The sequence below is a fragment of the Pipra filicauda genome, unplaced genomic scaffold (genome assembly GCF_003945595.2).
Source record: "Pipra filicauda isolate LSUMZ 115617 unplaced genomic scaffold, ASM394559v2 scaffold95_size2449627_pilon, whole genome shotgun sequence".
NCBI lineage: Eukaryota > Metazoa > Chordata > Aves > Passeriformes > Pipridae > Pipra > Pipra filicauda.
In genome coordinates this window covers 119,526-142,740 of record NW_024105153.1, presented here as the reverse complement: position 1 = coordinate 142,740, position 23,215 = coordinate 119,526, and the positions used below count along the sequence as shown (strand labels likewise).

General features: G+C 47.4%; 2 protein-coding genes and 1 long non-coding RNA gene across 3 annotated transcripts; 1 reads left to right on the top strand and 2 right to left on the bottom strand.

Moving 5' to 3' along the window:
• Nucleotides 1–275: 275 nt before the first annotated feature.
• Nucleotides 276–3,348, bottom strand: ATF4 (activating transcription factor 4). The gene is made up of 3 exons (XM_027722678.2): nucleotides 2,930–3,348; nucleotides 1,743–2,057; nucleotides 276–1,223 (listed from the first exon to the last, which is right to left on the bottom strand). Exons 2-3 carry the CDS (start codon nucleotides 1,957–1,959, stop codon nucleotides 367–369), a joined length of 1,074 nt encoding a protein of 357 aa, XP_027578479.1. The 5' UTR covers nucleotides 1,960–2,057; nucleotides 2,930–3,348; the 3' UTR covers nucleotides 276–366.
• A 385-nt stretch (nucleotides 3,349–3,733) lies between these two features.
• On the top strand, nucleotides 3,734–14,409 carry LOC120325356. The gene is made up of 3 exons (XR_005567298.1): nucleotides 3,734–6,314; nucleotides 8,151–8,237; nucleotides 14,216–14,409. It is a non-coding gene; the product is annotated as an uncharacterized LOC120325356 (long non-coding RNA).
• MIEF1 (mitochondrial elongation factor 1) lies at nucleotides 13,054–23,028 on the bottom strand. The gene is made up of 5 exons (XM_027722688.2): nucleotides 22,327–23,028; nucleotides 20,806–20,954; nucleotides 20,484–20,664; nucleotides 18,219–18,481; nucleotides 13,054–17,309 (listed from the first exon to the last, which is right to left on the bottom strand). The coding sequence occupies exons 2-5, from the start codon at nucleotides 20,947–20,949 to the stop codon at nucleotides 16,503–16,505; spliced, it is 1,395 nt and encodes a 464-aa protein (XP_027578489.1). The 5' UTR covers nucleotides 20,950–20,954; nucleotides 22,327–23,028; the 3' UTR covers nucleotides 13,054–16,502.
• Between the last annotated feature and the right edge of the window lie 187 nt (nucleotides 23,029–23,215).

Here is a 23,215-nt window from a genome sequence, read left to right as displayed (position 1 = left end):
GGCTTATATGTTTGCTGCTGAAAAAACCAAGGTACCCCAGTATGATCCTCTATTTTAGTATATATAGAAATTAGAGGGTGGCAGTTAAACTGAGACACTTTATTAAGCATTCAAAGCACTTTTGTGCACTTGTACAACATCCACTGCTCAGCAGAACGAGCAGCAGAGGTGTCACACTGCATTCTCTGCTAGACACCTAACAGATGATTGTGCTTGTACCTGCATCCAGGTGTGGTGCAAATCTTGTTTTACAGGTACCCATTAATCTCACATCATTACACATTTACTATAAAATTATTTATTAGACAGCAATACACAGCTTTAGCATTAAGCTTATATACATGCACATCAACACTGCTGACTACTCTACTCAGGGACCCTAGCTCTTCTGCCCTTGGCCTTGCGGACCTCTTCTATCAGATCTTTTAAGTACTGAATTTCCTTACTAAGGGAATCTGCTTTCTCCTTCAGGGCCTGGTTCTTCTGCTCCAACTCTCGGCACTCCCCAGACAGTGCCTCCTGTTCTGCCCTCTTCTTCTGCCGGTAACGTGTGGCAGCAGTCTTATTCTGCTCCATCTTTTTCAGTTTCTTATCTATTTTCTTTTCTCCTTTCACCTTTGCTGACACTACCTTCTCTGCAGGATGATCGTATGGTTTGGACCGCACAGAGCCACAGGTGGCATCTGCAGGCAACTGGTTGCCATTGGGGGATCCGACTGAATTGGTGGGGCTATGTTGGGGGGTTCCTAGGTAGGAGTCTGGGCTCATGCATATTCCGCTATCATCGGAATGGTTCTCCTCCTCTTTCTCGGACTTGGTGATCACTACCACAACAGCAGGGCACTCCTGTTTTCTTTCTCCTTCCAGAACATCCACTTCACTACCTAGTTCTAAACTAAACGAGTGGTCTGGAGTGGAAGTCAGAGACCCTGGGGAGAGGGGAAAAGACCAAAGGGAAGCAGAAGCCAATGGGATCATTGGATCTGCTGCAATTGGAGATTCGGGGACATGGGTGATTAGGTCATTTATCAGTGGAAGTTCTTTGTTGTGAAATTCCTGGATGGTAGCATTAAATAGGAGATCACACGTGTCTTCCAACGTGGCCATCAGCTCGTCTGGTGAGACGGTGGCTTCCAGATGTTCCATACCTAACAGGGCATCGAAATCAAATTCCTTCAGATCCATCTTCTCCACCATCCACTCCATGCCAGAGAAGGCATCCTCTGCACAATAAAAAAAAAATAATCACCTTGGTAAACTATCAACCAACGCAACTCAAGCTTTTGAAAATCACCTAGCAGCTCATCATTATTTAGCATCTTCTCTATCATATTGAGAAAACCATCAGAAGAAAATACCCTGCCACTGAACTGCCAAAGACTACAGGGTACAATGTAAGAAGTCAGCTGTTGCGACATTCCAACCCTCTTACTCAAAGACCAGAAGAATTCAGGGACATTTGAAACACACAACCATGCTTTTTTCTTGTGACCTCTGCCAGGAAACAGTACCATTAGCAACTGGTATGTTACTAAAAGGGCAATAGAAGTGTCACTTTACCATAACCAGCAATTCTGTATTGTGTAAGCAGCGCGGTAAATGCGCTTTCCAAGCAGAGGTAATGCATGTGAGTTTGCCTTCACATTTATGAAAACCTAGCAATTTATTTTTAACCTGAACGTTAATAAACTATTATGTACCACTATAACTGATACACTTTATGCAAATAAATAATATCTTACCCTGGCTGCTATCTATGGTGTTGCCTAAACTGTCCACAGCAAGCCAATTGGAGGAGACTGCCTTAGCCTTGTCGCTGGAGAACCCATGCGAACCGAGGGGCTCGGCCACCTCCAGGTAGTCATCTAGGAGTCCCAGACTTTCCTCAGCCACCGAACACGGCTGGCTGAAGGGGGATATTGAATCCCCCAACAGCATCTCGTTGTTCAAGAAGCTCATCTTCGTCAGTTTTTAACGCTTTGACGTCAAAGGATGTGGTCAAGTAGAGGGTCTTTTCGTCGACTACAGCAATGCTGCTGTGCGATGCCGTGAAAAACCTGCCAACAGAACTTAAACTCGTGAGTACTGGGTTTGACCAACATAGTAGCCTTTTAAAGCTGTAACGCTTCGGAAACGCGGTGGTACTTCCCGGGCGGCAGGCTGAGCACAGCCGGGCGCGGGCTCCAGCTGCGGGCGCCTCCCTCATGCCCGGGCAGGGACGGGCCCCGCCCACCCGCCGCCATTTCGCGATCCGGCCGCCATTTTGTGCCGTGCCACGTTTCCACCGCGGCTCCAGCACCGACCGCAGGCAGCCGCCCACCCTGCACAGGGCTCACTCGTGCCCCGTGACCAGGGCAGGCTTTACGGTACAGTACTCAGTTATTTGGTATTAGCTCTGCTGCCAGCTTGTTAACAGCCCTCATTTATCTACTCCTGACTATAAACCAGAGTGGCACTGATACTCAAAACCCCAATACCTCCAGTGCCCCATTTCCCACCAGGTACAGCATTTCCCCTCACGGGCGGGAAAAAACCCTCCCTAGGAATGTACTGCTTTTACTTAATTTCCCACGAAGCCCCCATGAATAAAAAGTTAAGCATTTTGGAATCGAGGTTTCTTGAACGAAAGGAGACATGGACGTTCTTCGTAACTTATTCCGTAATGGCATTTCCTGCCATTTCTGACACCCTCCGCCCTCGGGATGTTGAGCCCCACAAAGATCCCTTCTCCCCGCACCCATTTTGGTATACGCAAGTGTTTTATATATTATTCGGTATACCTAGGTATCTCCCTCCGCCCTCCGTGAGATACCACCGATCACCACAGAGGTGATAAACCCGCCCCAGAAGCCCATTTAGAGGGGATAAGAAGAGGGCGACTATCAACACGAAGGAGAGGGAGCAGCCATCCCTCACACACAATACTCACGCCATGGTTGCAGATGCCGGGGATGTGCTGGGGCCGCCGCCGCTGCTGCTGCGCCTGCTGCACTGGCCGATGCCGCCGCTGGCCCTGCCGCCTTAAAGAGCCATGGCGGCCAGGGGAGGGGGACTGCTCGGGTCCGCGCCGCGTGGGGAGGTGCTCCGCACACTCGCAACGACACAACCTCTACGACCAGGACAAGCACACAATGAGGTGGCACCGCCCGCGCGCCGCCCTTATATAGGAACCGCCTTAAGGCAGACCAGATGCGATAGTGAGGTGTCCTTCCGCCAAGCGTCACCTGCCTCTCGCTAGCGCCTATCGGCCTATGTCCTGTCTTTCTGGGCTTCTCTCCTGTCGTTCTCCTACGGGTTAAACGCTGGAGCCGCCGACACAAACCACGGCTCCAAGACGAAGTAGCCACGGAAGGACTCTATGGTGCACAGCTACGGAGGGACTATATGGTGTATATCCGCCGCGGCTGCCCCCCCTCGGCGGGCGCAGCCGCACCACGTGACCGGAGCGGCTCAGGACGCTCCCCCCGCCCCCCCCCCCGCGGGGAGCGTTGCGGGAGGTTCACCCGCCAACAAGGACGCGGCGCTCGCGCGGAAGGCATCACGCGCCTCTCCACGTGGGAAGGGCGGCGCTCATTGGCTACTGGCGAGTCGTTAACCTGCATCGTGAGCTGTCATTGGCCAAGGCACGGAGGAGACCAACGCTGAGGAGGGGGAGAGGAGAAGGAGCAGCTGGGCAGGGAAATGGCGCCGGGCCGGGAGGGGGATGGAGATGGGGCGGGAAGGAGGAGTTGGGCAGGGAAGTGGTCCTGTCCCCGCAGCCCCGCGCCTTCTCTGACATGCCCCTCTCGAAGCAGCGTGTGTTCCCCACTTTGATTTCCAACGGCCCCTTTTGTTCTCTACACAAAGGCCCGCTGAGGTCGGGCCGACGCTGGCGGCGGCGGTGGCAATGGCGCGCAGAACGGGCTGAGGCGGCCCGCCATGGCCTTCTGCTCCCTCAGATAACGCGTCAGCCCAGGGCAGCGCTGTCTTCCCTCCCTCCCTTCCTGCCTGCCTGCCTGCCTGCCCCACACATGCAGCGCTTAGATTATAGCTGCTCTGGCACTGTGTGGGGGGGGGCGTCTGCCCGGGGCTTGCCGTCCTTACAGCGGCCATGGCGCCGCACCGACCCGCAGAGGTTCTCGGCTGGAGAGCAGGGCAGCCGAGACCACCAGTCTAATTAGTGCCTTCAACCTATGCAAGGGCTGAAATGAAATTGTTATTCCCCACCTGAGAAATGAGAACGTCCTCTCCTGCCATGCGGTTTCATGCTGATGCAGTAGATTCTCTGTTCTCTGTGCAGATGTTACTCTGAGTAGCGTGAGCATTACTAGATCACCCACAGAGCCTCGCTGCCGTAAAGGGCAGTGTCACCTTGGATAGTTTTTAAAGTGCAGTTTCATGTTATGTTTTATCTGATCCAAATCAACTTGCTGCTAGGAAAAAAGTGAGACATCTTCCCCCACCCTATTCCTGCTTAACAATTCCACCAGCTGGCCTGCCCCTCTCTGAGACAGCTCACAGCTAGCAGGAAACTCACAGGGGTCAACAGTTTTCCACTGGTTTCAGTTCCTCCATCATCATTTCACTCTGGTCAGACGAGCATTGGCCAGCTCTGGTGAGCTGGGAGGTTCAGTACTGTGTCCTTCCTGTCAGAGTTATCTGGCTTCAAAAGGTTGGTTTTCCACATTGCCAGCCTCACAGCACCATCAGCTCTGGTGGGTCCTCATTTGTTCAAACATCATAGTCCTGTGGGTCAACTTGCTCTCAGCTACTTCTACAAAAGGCTTCACTATTTTCCAGTTACGATCTCGACAGTATTTGTGTAAAGCCATAGCCACATTTGCTCAGGTCTAACTGCCTGGAACCTCTTAAGCAGCTTGACTGATAATTGGCAAGGATGTGATGTGACACAATTTCTACTTTTAGCAGTCTGATGTTACCATCACTGCTACAAGCAGAGTATGTCACTCCACATCTGTATTTGGTTTGGTGGGAGGAGGTGTTGTTGAGTTTTTGGGTTTTTGTTTGTTTCCTTTTTTTGTGTGTAGAAGCAAGCACATATTTTGTAATGACTCATTAAAATAGAGGAGGCAAAGAAAAATGTCCTCCAATGCCAAAAAACACCACAGTAGCAATCGATTGATCTAAGATGACTGCTCTGATAAATACGCTACAGAGGAGGCAGATCTTGCTTCAAAGAAAAACTGAGAGGATACATCAGCTTTCAAAGAAGCCAAGTGGGTGATTGGCTGGGTGGACAGCACCTCTAAGTCCTCACTGGCTAAGGGAGAGCTCTCACATCCCCTGCTGTGCCTGCTTTCCCCTGCTTTAAGTGAAAAGGGTGATTTTATGACCATAATCGTAGCTAAATAAACAGCAGTGCTATACACACCCAATCCTTCATCATGAAAAGATAATTATAGATTTCTCTGAAAGGACTCTGGGTATGTGTGCGCAAGAATCACGTAAGCAAAAATAAAATATGTAATGAGGGACTTAACCCAGATCTGCCTGTTGCCTAGCTCCATTTTGTGTGTGAAGTAACGTGGAAATTTGACTGCATTACTAGTTCTAGACAGATACTTTGTAACAATGCCCAACCCAGAAAGTGAAATCAAGTAACAAGAAGCCAGCCACTTAGAGACAAGCATATTTTTCCTGCAAGACTGCAGAATTACTGTTGTTCCATAATTTCATGAGCTACATCCCCAATTCCTTTATAAATGATCTTTCTTCTTTTGCACATATTGTGTCAGAGATGTCTCCACTGTGGTTAGAGTAACAAGTAACAATTTCTTGCGAATTTTTCCACAAAAAAAATTACAAGTATTTTCTAAGCAGAGAACTACTAGCTACCCACTACTAACTAAAAAATGTCTAAAAAGAGTTCCTTTACAGTATGACAATATATTTGTGGCTCAGAGACAGAGGAGAGAAGTCTGGCAGCTCTGAAGAAAATTTAATTTACAGCACAAAAAGGTGGCATCTGAAGGAAGATCAATTTGTGTGTGGGTCAGTAACTCCTGCTGTCACGTTAACAGCTTCAGCACCATGGATGTTATTTTGCTGCCCTGGATACTGTACCACGGCAGAGAGCTCCTGTGATAAGCGAGATCCATCCCGACCCAGAAGCGAGGGGCCAGCTGCAGGGGAAAGGAGCTGCTCGTGCAGAGCTCACTGCAGGAGAGAAGCCAAAGACCTGGCTGGGAAGCGATGAACTGCCCTGATAAATACAGCACAGCAGAGAGCCACCTCCGGCCAAACAGCATCACCAGGAGGTGGAAAACTATTACTCCTCCATTCACCCTCCTCCTTCATTAAGATGGAAGGTCAATGTATGTTCTTTAATTATTTCTTTCATATTTTTTTTTAAAGTAAACATTGCAAAGGAAAAGAGGCTTTCTTCTTCCACCACCAAGTATACAGGAAACAAACATTCTGAATGCTGTTAGCAAGTACACCAAAGACCAGGAGGACGTAAATGTTTCCATAGTAACATCCCCTTGCACAGTCTGCATAGGATGCTCTCGGGGACTGTCAGTGGCAGGGAAACGCCTCCGTAGCAGGGGAGCAAGGAAGGTGGGGAGCAGTGGATATTGCTGGGGTCAGGAGGGGAACCAGCAAGAGTGACTGAGACAGAGATGTTTGCTGTTCCCTGGAGTGCTGGGAAAGCTGCAGCTAGGGAGAAAGGCTGGCTGACACTGCATCAGGAGGGAGTGTGACCCCTACGGTGGCACTGGGCAGGCAGCTTTGGGCCCCCGGTGAGCCTCAGTGCCCCAGAGAAGGGGCAGATGGGCTTCCTGCTGGTCCTGGGTCCTGCTGAGGTGGCTGGGGAGGAGGGGTGAGTGTGAGAGCAAGTCCCGAAGGGAATTCTCGTGAGTGGTAACTTGAATCCTTTGAACCTTTCATCAGAAGGGACAGGAAGCCTTATCCCACACTTCAATGAACAAAGCATTTCCAGAGACCAGCAGGAATCTTTCTGGGAGACAGGAGTGTTGAGGGAAACATAAGGGAGGAATGAGGCAAAGCAGACAGACATTTTGAGCAATTTTGAGGGAGAATTACCTACAACCTCTATGGCACAGGCTAATTTGCAGTGCTCAGTTGCTTCTGTCCTCAATGCCACAAACAGATATCTGAAGGATCTTTTCTGCCAGATTCTCATTGTAAGCTCTTTAGAGATTCCTTTATAGACAATCCATTTTGAAACTAGATTGAAAAGCAAATATATGTGATTAAAGATCAGGCTGGGAGGTATTAGCGTCCATCTTTTATTACATACAAACAGAAAATAAGTTATCCGTATGCTCTGCCTCATTTGTTTTGGACTGGTACACCAAATGGAATCCCTAATAAATCATTCATTACATACCCACCCACCCCTTCACTGTCTTCTGTTTCCATCCTGTAATGTAAATATCCCTGACATTAGAAATGAGACTAATAAAAAAGAGGATTAAATCTGCAATTTACATTTGTAACTTACAGTTCAATTATTTTAGACAGATATGGAAACAATTCTGGTTGTCCACCTACATTTTTCTTACTGAACAAACATGGGCATGCCAAGCACATGCTGATAGCTCACAAAATATGTCTCTCCAAAGGCTTAGTTACTCAGAATCAGCCAGGATGTGGCCAGCTGCCACAAGTAAAAACATTGTGTAAATCTGGTAAGAGTGAGGTGAGTTTTAACTTGCAACTTGCCCAAGCATGAATTTCCTGAGCAAAGCTACAACTGGTTGAAAATGATGTTTAGCAAAAAATATGTGTGAAGGAGGGGGAGGAGGGGGTGCTGGCTTTTGTTCAACCATGGGGGATATTTTTAGTTTTCTCGTTGTCCAGCCTTGTTTTATTATGATGAATGGATTTGGGGGTCAAAAATAATCCCTCATGTGTATTAGCACACGTGGACTCAGTTTAGCACAGACACAAAAGCCTTCCCGTTGTCCAAGCAACAAATGAACAGAAACAAATTTCATGGCAACTATTGCTCTTCATGGGTCTGTAGTTGATGTGAGCCCCCTGCAAACTGTGTGCTCAGTGCCTATCAAAATGTGTGTATCTGTATGTTACCAACACCTGCTGGAGTCACACGTGCCAGGTGTTTTGTGCCATTTTGTGCAAAAAGATGAAGAGGAGACTGACAATGCATGTTGATTTTTTTCTAGCAGTGTGAAGTTAGCAAGAGCTGAGGCCTGACAATCAGGTTTGGACTATGAGACTGCAGCATCTTGGCCAGCCACAGACACCAGTGGGTGAGTTAACAGCTCATCACCATTTCAGTGGATTTCTCTTTCACTGTGTCAGTGCCTCTTAGACTTGACAGCGTGAGGACTTCTTGCTGCATCAGCCTAGTGGCAGTTGCACTCCTGAACCTGGCTTCTAAACTGGCAGCTTCATCTGGAAAAGTTATTTGAGCTGAGTTATTTCAGCCTCTGTGTTCAGTGAGGGGGGGGAGGGCACACAATCAAGGCTGATAATACCAGACTATGCTCTGTGAGCCCCATCTAGGGATTTGTTTTTAATTTCACATCAATTCATAGTGTTTTGATGAGGCCAGGAAGAGACCGTGAGTGGGTATACTCTATGAACGAAGTAAAACAGAGTTCTGGGGATCTTTGGGGTGTGCATGAGGTCTCTTTTATTCTGATGCTGGCAGGCAGCTTCAGCAAGAACTCTGAACAACCAGGTAGTTCAGATGAAGCTCTGAAACTCTTTTGGGGATAAATCACTGTTGAGGCTGTAGCTGCCCAAGTCCCTGGGGATGAACACTGCAGCCATTATTCAGTAATAATTTTCCACTCTTCATAGGCAACAACTGCTCAGTGATTTACAAGAACACTTTGTTCTGTTTTCATATATACTTGTTTACAAAGGGGGAGAGAGAAATTCCTGGTGGATGTTGACACAGTTGTGACACCATTGAGTTTATAGCTTTTTCCTGAAGGAATGTCATTTTTTCTCCTAAGCTCTCTATGTTAGAGGATTTGGCAAACATTGTCAGAAAGAATATTCTTTCAGAGGACTCTGAAACTGTTCTTCTCCCTGCACTCATACATGGGCTTGTGGGTGGCTTCGGCAGAGCCTCCTCAGATGCACTACAGGGCAGCTGGCCATGGGCAAGCTGGAGAATAGTTCCCAAAGAGACTTTGCAGCCAAAGTATCATACTGAGTAGGTGCTGTGGCTTCTTAACTCACTGACCCTCTTACTGCTATTACTGTGGTGCTTGGTGAGGGAGGTGGTGCAGCTCTTGTGACAGGAGGAGGTTTCTGTGCTTGACTGCTAAGAGAACTGGTTTGAGATTAACCCCAGATCTGTCTGATCTGTCTGAGGAACCATCCACAGTAAACAAGCTCTGTTGGGGAGGTACTATTGGCCTGCTTTTTTGGCACTCACGGGGTGAGACTTTGTTGAGGCCTTGTCCTGGCATTGTGATGACAGGACACGTCCTCTGGGTCTGAGGCAACACAGGTGTTATTCAGGAAGGTAACATTTGAGCCATTCACCTTAGTCACCCAGTTTCAGTGAGACTGATTTGGATGGACTTATCAGAAACACAGGTCTCAGACAGGCTCTGTCTGACCACAAAAGGGTAGGTCTGTCCCAGGACACAAAGCTTGGGAGCTACCGGTCTGCTGGTGACACCAAGCACCCTCCTTTGCAGTGCAAAGTGATGGACTGAAGACGGATCACACTTTATTAATTTTTTTTTTTTAAACGTAAGAAAGAAACTACAAAATTAAATATATAAAAAAAAAAAAAAAAAGAGAGAGAGAGAAGACTCCTAACCCAAAACATTAGCTCATTGTTGAAGAAAAGGCACTGGACTAGATGCTTTCTACTGTCTCTCTCATGACCACAGACAGAGATTTTGAAAAGAGAAGGTCTGTGCCTTGATCTCGCTCTTGCCTCAGCAAAAACCACCCTCTCTGTGAATGCCGGGGAGCTGGGCCCCTGCCAGCCTGCTCTCTAACAAGCAACGTGGGAGCTGCGGCTCTGCAGCCTGTGGGACCACTGTGTCTTGTACTACCTTTGCTTCAGTGTATCTCAGCCCTCTGACAGTGTATCACTGCTGCTGTAAACAATAGCAGTTGAAAGAGTCACATTATATTATCCAGATAAGTGGCAGTAGTTATTGTCTCCAAGGCCGTACATAACAATACTCTGTGCTAAATAAATTCAAGACTTTGAAGGCAAAAATGTCTTTCTGCCATACTGCCTCCAGGAATGATCGCTTCTTGCCTTTCAAAGGGGGTAAGGAGCCTGCCAGGGCTCCTTACAGGTTTTGAAGTAACATCTGTCACGGGACAGGTAAAGAGCCAACACAGTCCATCATTTGCCATCTATGCCCTCGTGTCTGTTGTCTGTTAGGCCTTTCCTTTGCAATGCTAAGCAGAATGAGAGGAGAGTCTTACAGAACTGGGATCATTGTAGTGGGATGTTTTATGGGGCACTGTATCACCCCATGCTTCTGTGGAACAACAACAATTCTACCACAGTGAAAGGCAGGGGAAGGGGTGGATTTGCACTGAACCAAAGGAACTGTTGCCTAAAAAAATAAAATCCAAAACTAAATCCAAAACACAAGCAAGCAACTTTTGCCCATTATTTGTATGGAGAAGGCTTTTCATGAAGAATGTGGTTAGCATTGAGAGATATATATATATATATTTCCCCTGAGAAGCTTAGCACTGAGTGTTAATAGACAGATCAAAGAGCTACTTAGCCACAGGAGCCAGGGAAACTGAACCAGGGCAGCAAAATAAAAATCAATCTGGCTTTTAGTGTGTTTAATGTGATTTTGTTTAGAACTGACTTCTGTGTGAGGACTTAGGAAAGCTTGAGATCATGAGAAGTTTGTCTCCCACTCTCCTGCTCTTCATAAAATGACAAGAACCCTTTCTATCTACAGAATGATTTCAGATATTCCCTGCCTTTGGTCTCATCACCCTATTTTGCCTTATCTATTTGCAAGATTATTCCACCAGATCACATACTATAAAGATATGAATAGCCTGCTCACCACGACATTTCTGGCTCCATGACTTGTGAATAATGCGCTCCTTCTCAGAGTATGCTAGTAAAAATTTTAGACTGTGCTATCCCTGACTGTGTAGGGGACACACTTGTTAAATGAGAGCTATTTCAAGAAGGTGTTGAATCTAAAAAAAAAACCCAACAAAACCTGAGAGGGAGGACATTTCTTGAATCCCTTAGATCATAAACTCAGATCATAACTGAGCCTGACAAGAATAAAGAAGACAAAATCCAGATACCTCAAACAGTTCCCCAAGTATCTAGACTTCAGCAGTTCTCCCAGGACTGGAAGCCAATACTGGGTTTCACTGAAAGGAGAGAGAATTTCCCATTCCTTGCTTGCTTCATCTGTGGGCAAAGCCCAGCATTTCAAAATCCAGTCCCAGATTCAGTGAGCCATGCTGGAGCCATTGAATCATACCTAGTGCAGGTAGTGGGTAAACATATTTTATCTTATCTGAAAGAGAAACTCCTCATTTAGAAGAGGCTCCTCTTTTTTTCCATGAGACTAAATGTAAAAAACGGCACAGCAGTGGTCTGCAGCTTTCCTGGAGTTTAAAATCTTAAAACTTAAAAAGACATGGATGCGATTAAGTATTTAGGAAAAAAAAACAAACAACATTCATCACACAGTTTAGCATGATAATCTCAAATTTGGGGTTCAGTCATCCTTTTCTCCCCAGCTTAAGATTAGCTACAAAATAGGCAGGCTGGAATTTATTTATTCATTTTTAAAATTAAGAGATGCAAAAATAAATAAGTAAAATGTAAGATCAACTTCATTAATATCCAGGACAGGACTGTGGTTATATAACAGAGCAGGAAAAATATTATACTTTTTTCAAAATTCACTTTCCTCCTAAACTGTTCCTTAGGCTAAGAACAAAAGAGATTCTGAGTCTTTGCAGCCTGGAGTTCTGTTTATGCTTTTCTTCTTTGTGGACACTTGAAATAATTATCATCACTCTGCTCAATTATTTCTTCTCTCCATCAGAGAGACTTATCTTCTGATCTTTCCTCCCTATTCATGCCAGAACAGCTTGTATGCAAAGATGCAAACCGCTGCATATATTAAGCATGTATTGTAGGCTCTAGGCATTCCAGGGGCTTTGACTTGAGGGGGTAATACTTGTTGCAGATTCCACAGGCAGCTGATTTTAGATGTTCCTGTAAGAGTCTGTACGGCATGAAATGTGCTTGATCTCATCTGAGCTGTTTCTACAGCGGGACGGATTATAGGAAAAAAACCAAAACAACACAAGCAAGGGGTATCGGGAAAAAAAAGAACTGTAGATTCCCTTTGTATCATAAAATGTCTTCCAAAATAATTAAATGTTAATTAGAGTCCTCATTAAAACAAGTCTCACAGGACAGTGTTGTCACTGTAGCTTATCTGCCCAGATTTAAGGAGCCTGGGACCCATTAAAAGCAGCATCACTTCATGCTTTATTTGATGTCCAGCATTTCTGCCACACCTTCCCAAGCGGGCACTGGGTCTTACTGCATAGAGCTTCAATACATCAGACACAGGCCCCTGGCAAAGAGGTTTCCTCACTGCCTCAAGGCTGATGCCTGGATAAAAGAGGAGTGTATTTGGCAGGACAGAGGATTGGCATATAAAAACCAAGGTGTGACTTGAACAAGGGCGGGGGAGTCTGCACAGGAAAGTTTAATATTACAGAGGCACAGAAGCCTCTGAAGTCTGGGGAGCCACATGAAAAGCAGGTGCCTGCCTGGGCAGGCGGGCTATCAGGGAAAGGATAGGAAGCACCGCGCCATAATTGCGCATCATCTTGTGACTGGTGCGAATGCTGCCAGGAGCTGGGATGCTGCAGTACCGAGCTGATTGCTCCCTCAAGACAAGCTGCAAAGCATGCCCAGAGCTGCAAAGGGAAAGCAAGTGAATCAGCAAGGGGCATGTCAGTCCCCAAGCACTGGTTAGGTGCAGAATCATATCAGCGTGAAGATGATGCATAGAGATGAAAGCAGAGAGAGATGCTCCTTTGTTTATAAACACACCAAAGACAATCAGGTTACTGTGGAAAGTCATTTTATTTCAGAATTCCACGCACTCTGTCAGAGACCATGCACTTGGACTTTCCCCTTTGCAAATCCACAGCCTCCAGGCCTGGGAGAGATGGAGCATCATCTCTTCATTCTCACTGCGAGTTGCCCACATACTAAGAGCGAGGGCCCTGATGGCACCTCGCCAGGGGGCAGAAAGCAGCCTCCTGTTTCCCACAGGGGAAAATAAATCCATCTGACTTGAACGAATAGCAGTGGAGCTCAGCAGCAGTGAAACCCCACAGCTGAGCACGTTGGTCCTCATCCTGTGGTTACAGGGAATAAGACGACAAGCTCACAGGAAGCTTGTGTGAGCTAAGCTATAGCAGAACACACCAAGACATTCTTGGAGCCCAGGCAGTAACCAGCTCAACACATGCCCTGGGTCTCTTACAATCAATCTGTCTCTGAGCCACTCTGCCAGGAAGGTGGCCTGGAGCTGCCCTTTTTACATTCAGCTTTAGGTTCTCCTGCTCTGTGCTACAGATTTGACTAGGAAGGAGCCTACCTATAGGTAAGACAGCCCTCCAGGCTGTACATAAACATGTGCACTGCATTTAATACTGAAAGGTGCCAGTTAGACTTTGCAACATTCTGTTTGACCCACAGGCTGGGTACAGCATTACTGTAAGTTTCCCGCATTCTTACCCTACACCTTCTTCCCTGCCCCTTATGCCTGACCCTGCTTTTAAAAGATTCCTAGTTGCAGTGTGTCCCTATGACCCATCACGTCTTTGGCCTTTGTTGAGACTGTCACTACCAGGGCAGCTATTGCCTGCTGTGGTGGCTGCGTGTAGGGAAGTGAGCATTTGCCTCCTGAGAACAGGCTTGTGGATAGCTCAGAGGAGGGCAAAATGAAGGGAAGATATGATGGAAGTGATTGAATTCAAGTGAAGTTGAGTAGAGTCTACAGAAAAGGCAAAAAGGCAGCTTCAGTCTCGATTTGATACACAAATTGAGCTCAATAGCAGCAAAAAATGGCCATAAAATATTAATTCATTAGGTTGCCAGGAAGAAGTAAAAGCTTTCATGTAAAAAATTCTGTACAGATATATGTGTGACAACTGTTCTCAAGTCAGCTCAGACAGTGGTGTCTCCCTGTTCATATCTCACCTTTTTTTTTGTATCTAGAGTTTTGATCACTTCCAACCACATTGCTGCTCATTTCTGTGTGAAGACCATGGTACTGGAATCAGCACCAAGAGAGCAGTGACATCATGCTGAAGAAATGAACTTTGGGGGAACTCCTGACAACCCAGATATTTTAATATTTTTGTTGACCTTCAAGTAATTAAAAAAGGGGAATTTCCCCCAGTAGCCTATAAGCTCCAAGTCCCATCTGTCTGCTTTTAGGGTAGGAAGGCTGACATCAGAAAGGCAATGGAGGCCAAGGAAAGGAAGAGGGGGAAAAAATCTGGGAACTAGAGTGAAGAGCAATCAACAGTTGACCAACACTGACTCCTGCAAAAACTTACAAAACACACAGTCATACAAATGGGATTTCTGTTAACCTCTGATAGACTATAGACTTTATATACACACACAAACTTCAAAGTACACATCTGGCAGTCTAGAAAATACCAGTACCCTAAGGATTAAATAATTTAAAATGCAATGTTGTGTTATCACTGTTTACAGAATAGTATCTGACACATTGGCTAAAATGGACGGATTGTCCGAGAAAGATGCTCCCTCCCTCATCTCACCAGCACTGCCTCTAAAAAAAACCAAGGGCAAAAGACTTCCCTCTGTGGTTCAACTCCTGAAATTCACCTTGAAACTTCTCTGTCAAAGAAGGGGGAAGTCCTGAGAAGAAGGGAGGAGAAAAGGATAAAGGGATTCCTGCTCCCTCCAAGCCCTAATGTTGCAGTAGCTCTCTCCATTGGCTAAGGAGGCTGGACAGTAAGGGGGGAAAAAAGCTGATAAAGTTGGGGAAAGGCAAGTATGTTTCTGTAACGATAGCTATGCTGGTCTTTTGAGATACACACAGAGCCCAGACTCGGGGGGACACCCTCTCTCCCCCTTTTTGCAGACAGCAGGCCGGATGGCTTAATGCAGAGTATACATAGTCGACGGCCTGACAGTAGCCATAAACAAGAGTGGGCAGAAGGTGTGCCCTCACCAGCTTTCTAAGAGTATTGTAAATTGGGAGCACTGGAAAGTCAGCACATGGGAATGAGGAAGGGAGTGGACAGCCACAGTTCTGGGGAGGAGACTAAAACACACACAGAGCAGATGGCAAACCTAATATATCTCCAAATGCCAGCTCTGTATATGTACCCTAATACCAGTGTATGGGATAAAACCTTGCTGATGACATCAGTTCAGTTCTATCACTTTCACAGACTTGTAGCTGGTGAGAATCTAGCTTGTGTGTGCTTATCACAAAGCCCGTTGAGGCATGCAGTCTTGTTTCCACCTCCTGTAAATCAGAACAGCCACAAGCTCCTGGGGAAACGATGAAAAAAACCAATCCCCATTCCCATATGTGTCTCTCCCACCCCTCCGCCAAAACCCATCCTCTCTTCCTTTATGCCAGAGACAGCGAAGGAGTTGCCTTGTTCTCCACTCCCGAGGCCATTCCCAGCAGATCTGGCTAGGCAGGAATGGCAAGCCCTGCTCCTTTGGCCTCATCACACAGCCAGACCACAAAGGTTCCTTCCTCCCCTATGACAGCTTCAATGAGAATTGCCCATACTGGAGGTTGTGTTGCAGCATACCGGACAAGCCTTAGCCCTTAATCCTGAACCCAGCTTGCAAAGGATGAGAAGGCTCCGTAGGAGCAGGAGGTGCGGGAATTCTCCTATTCCAAGCGCTACAGCCCTAAATACTGCCAGTGTAATTATGATCCACTCAGAAATACAAAACACAACCCTATTCAAAACATCTCACTCAGTCTGCCCTGCATGACTGGGTCAAAGGGACAAAAAAGAAAGGAAAGTGAGACAGTTTGGGACAGCAGAGAAAAAGAAACATGGGGCAAAGTCACGCTGGAGGAAATTAAATGACCTCAATGCAAGTCTGCTAAAATTGTCATTGGATTTACCAGCCCAGTTCCACCTTCTTCAGACCAAAATGGACTCGCTGCAGTAAGTGTACTACAGAAGAAAGAAGTGCATAGTTTGGTTTATTTTTTTGGTAGACACTTCAGCAGAATTTATGTGAAGATCTTAGAGCTGCAGTTTTAGCCTCTCTTTCCTAGCCAATGGGTACCTGTTGGGGCAGAGATGGTGGAAATGGACCAGTAGCACCAATAAATTCAGTGGGAGCACCAACTCCACAGCAGGAATTACTAATGAACCAAAAGGAGGGAGTGGTGGAGAGAGAGAAGATAGGGAGAAGTGGAGAAGACATAATTCGCAGTAATCAAAGTCTGCATTGGCTAAACCCTATCAACACTTCCCTAGGTAAGGCCCCATTACGTCTGCAGCAAGACCTCTGGCTCTGACAGAGAGCTGTAGAGGGTGTAGCCCAACTCATCCACTTCTTCAGGGGTGAGCTCTGAAAACAAGTTCACCTTGGGGTTCAGAGCACTAGGGAGGACACCTGCCTCCAAGTAGCGGATCAACCCCTTCAGTGCCTGCAAGAAGCGATCAGCCAGCATGTCCTGGGACCAGTCAGACTCCTCCTGGGATAGGTGCAGGATGACATTGGTGAGCTGGCTGGCAGTGAGGTGACCCAGAGCTGGGTTTAACTTGCATACTGCTTTGAAGATCTTCAGGCACAAGCAACGGCAGCCAGAATCCCCCTGGTCCAGGGCCCGGAGGCGAGCCGTTTCTGCTGGCCGCAGGCTCAGTCGCCACAAATTGTCATTCTGGGCCAATCGATGAGGTTTGGCAACAAGGACGATGTCACCCAGTGTCAGGGATGGTAGAAAGTCAATAAAAAGATGACGATCTGGATCATATTGAACTTCCAGCGTCAAATCTGCTGGGGGAGCTGCTGGACGGATCACATAGTCCAAGAGACTCCCAATTGCTGGCCAGTTGATGGAGCCAGCTACAACTTTCTCAAAGGTGTCTGCTACAGTTTTGGGAGAAAGGTAACCTCCCACCACACAGCGGTCCCAGTAGCTGCTCCCACGGGGAAAGTACTCTGGGTTTTCTCGACGCACCAAGTAGAAGCCAGGAATGTTCATGATAGTGTCCTCCCCAGGGATACACGACCACAAGTTCTGCTCCAGCATCAGAGGCACAATGAGCTGGATGTGGTCAGCTGTCACTACCTTTCACAAGAGAGAAAAGTCAGTAAGAACAAGCTTTCTCCCTCCACAGTCATTTAATTCACTATGTTTAGACAGCCTTCTGTCCGAAAGAACTTGGAATAAGGATTCAGCTGTCTCATTCTCCTCTCTGTGTGGGATTCACATCCTCCCTTTGTTAAAAGGCATTCTGAAGGACTATTTTGGACTATCAGTGGGATAATATAATAATATAACCCAAGCTAGTGCTTACGTGGTATGTACTATTTAGAGACCTGACATGGACTGCATAAAGATGAATCATTTTGCCTCATATGCTGCCTAAGTCAGCTGCTTGGATGTGAGATGCAGCTGGCCTAGGGCACAGCAACGCTACATGACAATTTAAAACAGGAGGCATGAAGTATTAAGTTTCTAGACAAGCTTAGGTTGCCATGGTTTAATGATGCCATGCTACAGCTAGGTACACTGCCCTCACCTGGTCTGCCACATTGTTGGGAAATAGGTCATTAAAGATCCCTTTTTACCAGTGTGATTAAGATCTCAGATTTAAGTTTCACTGGCCCCTCGACACTCCATTCCAGAGCTCTGACTCGTACAAAGAAGTGTGCCTCTAAATCACTCACTATAGCTATGGGCATCTTGGAGATATTGTAGCAGGGACTGCTGGCAAATCTAGTCTGTCATGCATTTAAAAAAAAAAAAAAAGGAAAAAAAGAGTAGGGAAGACAACACCAGAGCAGCCTGGTCATGCCGGTTCAAACAGCACTGCAGAAATCAACGCTTGGCTCCACGGTGGGAAAGGCAACCTTATTCAGGGGCCTTATTACTGAGAAATGCTATGCTGAGCCAGCACTGCCGACTGGGAAGCCTGAAATGCTCCTGCTTAGTCAGCCTTCTGAATAAGGACCCAGCACAGGGCCTAGGAATTACCTGCAGGTCATCGTAGAGGCTGCCGCTGAGGTACATGTCCCGCAGGGGCATGTCCGGCAGCTTGGCACGGAGGAAGCTGCGCAGCTCCGCACAGATATCCACGGCTGCCTGCTTGGCCCGAGCCTGCTCATCCGCTGGGATAGCCACCTTCCTCCGGTAATAGGCAAAGAGCTTTTCTTGCAGAGACAGACGAAGGCGGGACTTTTTCAGCTCCAGTTGACTCCTCCTGGCAGATGGCTTGGGCTTTGTAGGTTGAAAGAAGTCTGCAAGACAGAAGGAAAACTGTTGATCATCTGCAGTATTTCACTGTGAAGCGTTTCGCAGAGGGAAATCTGCCGCGTGGAAGTGCAGCCTCCTAGGTCTCAAAAAGCTCTCAGAGGACACTTTGCATGCTTTACACAGGTACCAGTCAAAAGGGAGGTGCTGAGAAACTTCAAAAGATAGTACTATGAGCATCAAAACAGATAAAACAAATTACTAGATTTGGAATTTCACCAGAATAAGATTAATATTGTGCACAAGGAAGTAATTTTAATGGCCATGTGGGCAGCATCTCAGCTCAATTTCAAAAATTCAGTGCTATTACCAGTTCAGAAGCTTTTAACATGATGCCAAACCAGTGGACAAAACACTCTTGAACAACCATCATGATCTCTTTAAGTTTTTAACATTGTAAGAGACTATCACAAATTACCAGCAAACCCCAGTCCTGAAAGGGTATCAGATCAGAGAAGATCATGCCACCTGGAAATGAAATAGTTGTTAGGAGTCTGATCAGCACAGCTATCAGGATGAGCTGACAGATCTTGGGGCCATTCCAGCTCAGGCAATCATAGCTCCAATGAAAACCTCCCTCAAACCTTCAATGGTCGAAGAACCAAGAGCCCACTCTGAGGCACAGTACAGCTACACAAGGCTTTACGCTGCCATCTGAGTTATTAAGCAACTTCTGACCTGCACAGAGGCTCTAAGACCCTTTTTTTCTGACTGCTTTCCCAAAGAAATAAGACAATGCTTTCTATCTGTCTTTCAGATTTCTCTTAGTATGGACCAAGAGTTTCAGAAGTTATCCATGAGAGTTAAGGAAGAGTTACAGATCTAAGAGGTCTTTGGAAGGACTGTGGTACTTAAAGGGTGCAGAAGAAAACCCCCAAGTCAGTGGCCCCACTAAGGCAACCAGCTGTTGCAGATTCATTTGGCAATGGGTGTTTGGCCACACACACAAGTGGAATGCTGACTAAGCTGAACACAGACCCATCTCGCCCAACCTCAGCAGCTGCTGCCTCTTGTCCCACTGAGTTCTTTTGGAAAGATTTGAGCTTTCCTGTGAAAAGGAAATAGCCCACAAAACCACAGGAAAATGGATTTCATTGCCTGAAAAAAAATATTTTTCAATAAGGAATTTTACTTTACTTTTAATTTAAGAATGCAAGACATCACCATCAATGTTTTTATTCCTCAATGCTTTGGGGACTCCAATCAAATTATCTAGACCTCACTTAACACAGTTATTTAATGTTTCCTCAGCAGAAAATCTATTACTATCTTGAAGCTGACTTGCTCACAGAGAATCTGAAAATCAAGCTAAAAGCTAGATTCTGATTTTTAGTTTAAATCTCCAAGTGTAAATCTCTTGAAGTGACCAGGGATAGAAAGTAAAACTGGTGAGAAAAACCAACCAAATATATAACAAACACTGTTGGACTCTAAATGGCTTATTATTCCACTCAGAAAGAAGACTGCAGGACACTTTTTATAGCCTGATGAAGACCAACTCAGTGATGAGCAGCAGTAAACAGGGAAATGCCATTACAGAAGTTATTTGAAAAATGGTAGAAATAATATAGGAAATACTCTTATAAATTGCTAGTACATTCACAATGGGAATATTTCCCCCTTAAAAAGAAACAAACAAACTGGAATGGCCCAAAGAAAGGCAACGAAGAGCTTGAAAGGAATGGAATGGCTTTTTATTAGCAAAGATTGAACAGATTAGTATTCAGATTCAAAAATTAAAACCAGAGAGAGAGTAAAGCTTAACAACATGAAGTCATGAGAGAAATGAAGAATGCAAAGAAATGACTATTATTCACTAGTTGCTAATGTGACTCCTGATTCCTGAAGTTACCAGAGGAGCTGCTTAAAAGAAAAGTGTCAAAATCCTGGGACAGATAGAATATTTTCTTTCCTGCATTCCTTTAAACAAATACAGAATTTATGGGCCTGGATGGTTCTGTACCGCAGGAGTATGACCGTGCTCCGTACCTGCATCAGCAGCTGAAGGATCAGTGGGAAGAGTCTGCAGGGAGCGGCTGAGGCTGGTCTTCATGTCCTGGGTCAGCAAGCGTGAGGAGGAGCCCAGCCAGTTTGGCTCTTCCCAGCTTCTCTTTCCCGACTGGCTCAAGCGAGTGGGGCTGCTGGGAGCGCTGATTGCCCGGTCGTACATCTAAACCAACATTACCAGGAACAGTTTGAGTCTCTAAGGGCCCAGCACCTGCATTTTACCCCGGACCGTGTCTTTTTATTTCCCACTCCTTCCTCCCCGTGCCCCATGCTCCGGCCCCAGCGCGCTGCCCTGCCCACTCACCCGCTTGACGGCCAGCGTGGCGATGCCCAGCATGGCTGCTCCGCCCACACCCAGCACCAGCCGGGCGTTGGACAGCACGAAGTCGATGGCTGTGCCGATCCCGTTGTCATCCTTTTTCCCTTTGCGCTGCCCAGCGCCTGCCATTTTACCTGGAGGGAGCAGGAACGTTAAACAGATGGGTCAAAACACGCAGCCCTGACAGTTCACTCCCTTCTCCCCCACCTCACACCCACGGCTCTTGGGGTCTCAGCACAGAGCCATAGGAAGAGACCACCTAACCCTGCAGCCTCTTTAATCATGTTCCCTCAAGGAGTTGCTTGTTCCCAGTCATGCCAGGACAGTAGTGACCAAGCCCTGCAATGACAGCATTTCTTTGCTTCCAGTAACATTCATTACCTGAAGGAAAACATTCAAATTTGATATGGGGTTTCTAATCATTGAAGCAGGTTTAATAAAAGAATGTAGGGCTTAATTCCACAATATTTTGTAATAAAATCCCGCATATTATGGAGAACTCTATGACCATTCCGGTATTTTCCTTCTAGTTTGGACTTCTCAACCAAAGCATGGCCAATTTATTTACTAATTCTCTGAGTGTAATTTTGCTCACAGACAGGGAGATACAGGGATGGTTACCTGCTTGTCTATAACAAATCAGAATCTTCCCAAGAGCTGACAGGTGGTCTCAGATTAATTTCTGGATAATGGCTGATCTCAGATACTTCAAAAACACTCAAGAAACAACAATAGAGACCATAATGCACCATAAAGGGAACAACTCCCTTGCTTTCACTGGACATTTATTCCTGCCCTTAAGGCTGGTGGGTTTTGACTCTCAGACAAGCAATGTATAACATTAACACTAATATTTTCTTACACGTGTACTTTTGTATTCTTTGATTCCCATTTCACCTAACCTTGAGATTTAATTAAAGAGTCTCTCTGGCCAACACAGCCTCAAGCTGCAGCAAGGAAGGTTCAGGCTGGACATCAGGAGAAACTTCTTCACAGAAAGGGTGATCCGACATTGGAATGGGCTGCCCAAGGAGGTGGCAGAATCACCGTCCCTGGAGGTGTTTAAGGAAGGACTGGATGTGGCATTGACCGCCTTGGTCTAGTTGATGTAGTGGTGTTCGGTCGTTTGTTGGACTTGATGGTCTCAGAGGTCTTTTCCAGCCTAACTGATTCTGTAAAACCCACCTTGGCACCACTATACCTGTAGGTGGATCCCCAGTCAACCTACATGAAAACAACCAGGAAACTCTTCCAACATGACTTGAGGTCTATTTTCTGAGTCAGTTCCAAAGGTTCTCAGCCTGCCTGCTTGCCTGACTTGGGTGGTTTAAAACTGCCTCTTGGTTTTTCCAAATCCAAGCTACAATCTCAGGAGGAATGTTCCCGCCTGAATGAACCAGGAATACAGTCACTTGTGATTGCGAGGCAGAAAAGATAATGCACCTTCACAAAGCTCGCTGTAACAGCAGCATGAAGAACACAGTGATATCATTGTAAATGACCTACCTGTGACCTAATGCATTTGTGAAAAGAACAGGAGAGCCCTCCTGGTGTGCCCGTGGAAGCACCTTCCAGACTTCTTCAAGATAGTGGTGTGCAGTGAGTGTTAATCATCTCTTCTGCTTGGCGAGGTTGTTTTGGAAAGAAGAGGGAAGTAAGTGGGGTCAGTGGGAGCTGCTACGGGGAATCTCTACACCAGGCCGCCAAGCCCGCTCTGCAGGAACGCCTGCCCCTTCTCCAGCTGCCTCTCCTTGTCCTCCGGGCGCTGCAGCCCCTGGTTGCGGCGGAACTCGCGGCGTACGGTGGCCAGGTAGAAGTCGCGGTCGGTGTAGCGCAGGGCGCGGCCGCGGCGCAGCAGGGCCCGGTACAGCGCCAGCACCGCCCCGCGGGACCACGCGGCCATCGGGGCAACCGTGCGGCGCGGGCGGGCGACCTGTGGAGGAAGGACCGAGGAGGGATCCCAGTCAGCTCTTCCCTTCCCCCGAGAGGCACCGGCCGCCGCCTCCCGCTTCGTGCCAGGCCCCGGGAAGGGCCGGGGCCGCCTCTCTAGCGACGCCGCGGTAACGGGCTCGCCGAGGGGTCCGCTCGCAGCATCTGGTCCCGGCCGGAGGAGGCGGGAGGCGGCGCCGCAATCACCGAGAGGGCCCGGGCCCCGGGCGGGGGTCGCTCCGGTGCCTCCCGGCGCCGCTCTCGGGGTCACCCGGCAGCGCGGCCCTTCCGCTTCCGGGGCCGCGGCCCCGCGCGCGCCAATCGCAGCGCGAGCCCCGCGGGGGCCGGGCCGCCCGTGCCGCGCGGCGCCGTCGCCCCCTGGCGGCGGGGAGGGAACTGCGGGCGCGGGGCACCCGCGGCCAGCGCTGCCCGCGCCGCTCCCGCCGGGAAGGGCCCGCTGGCAGCA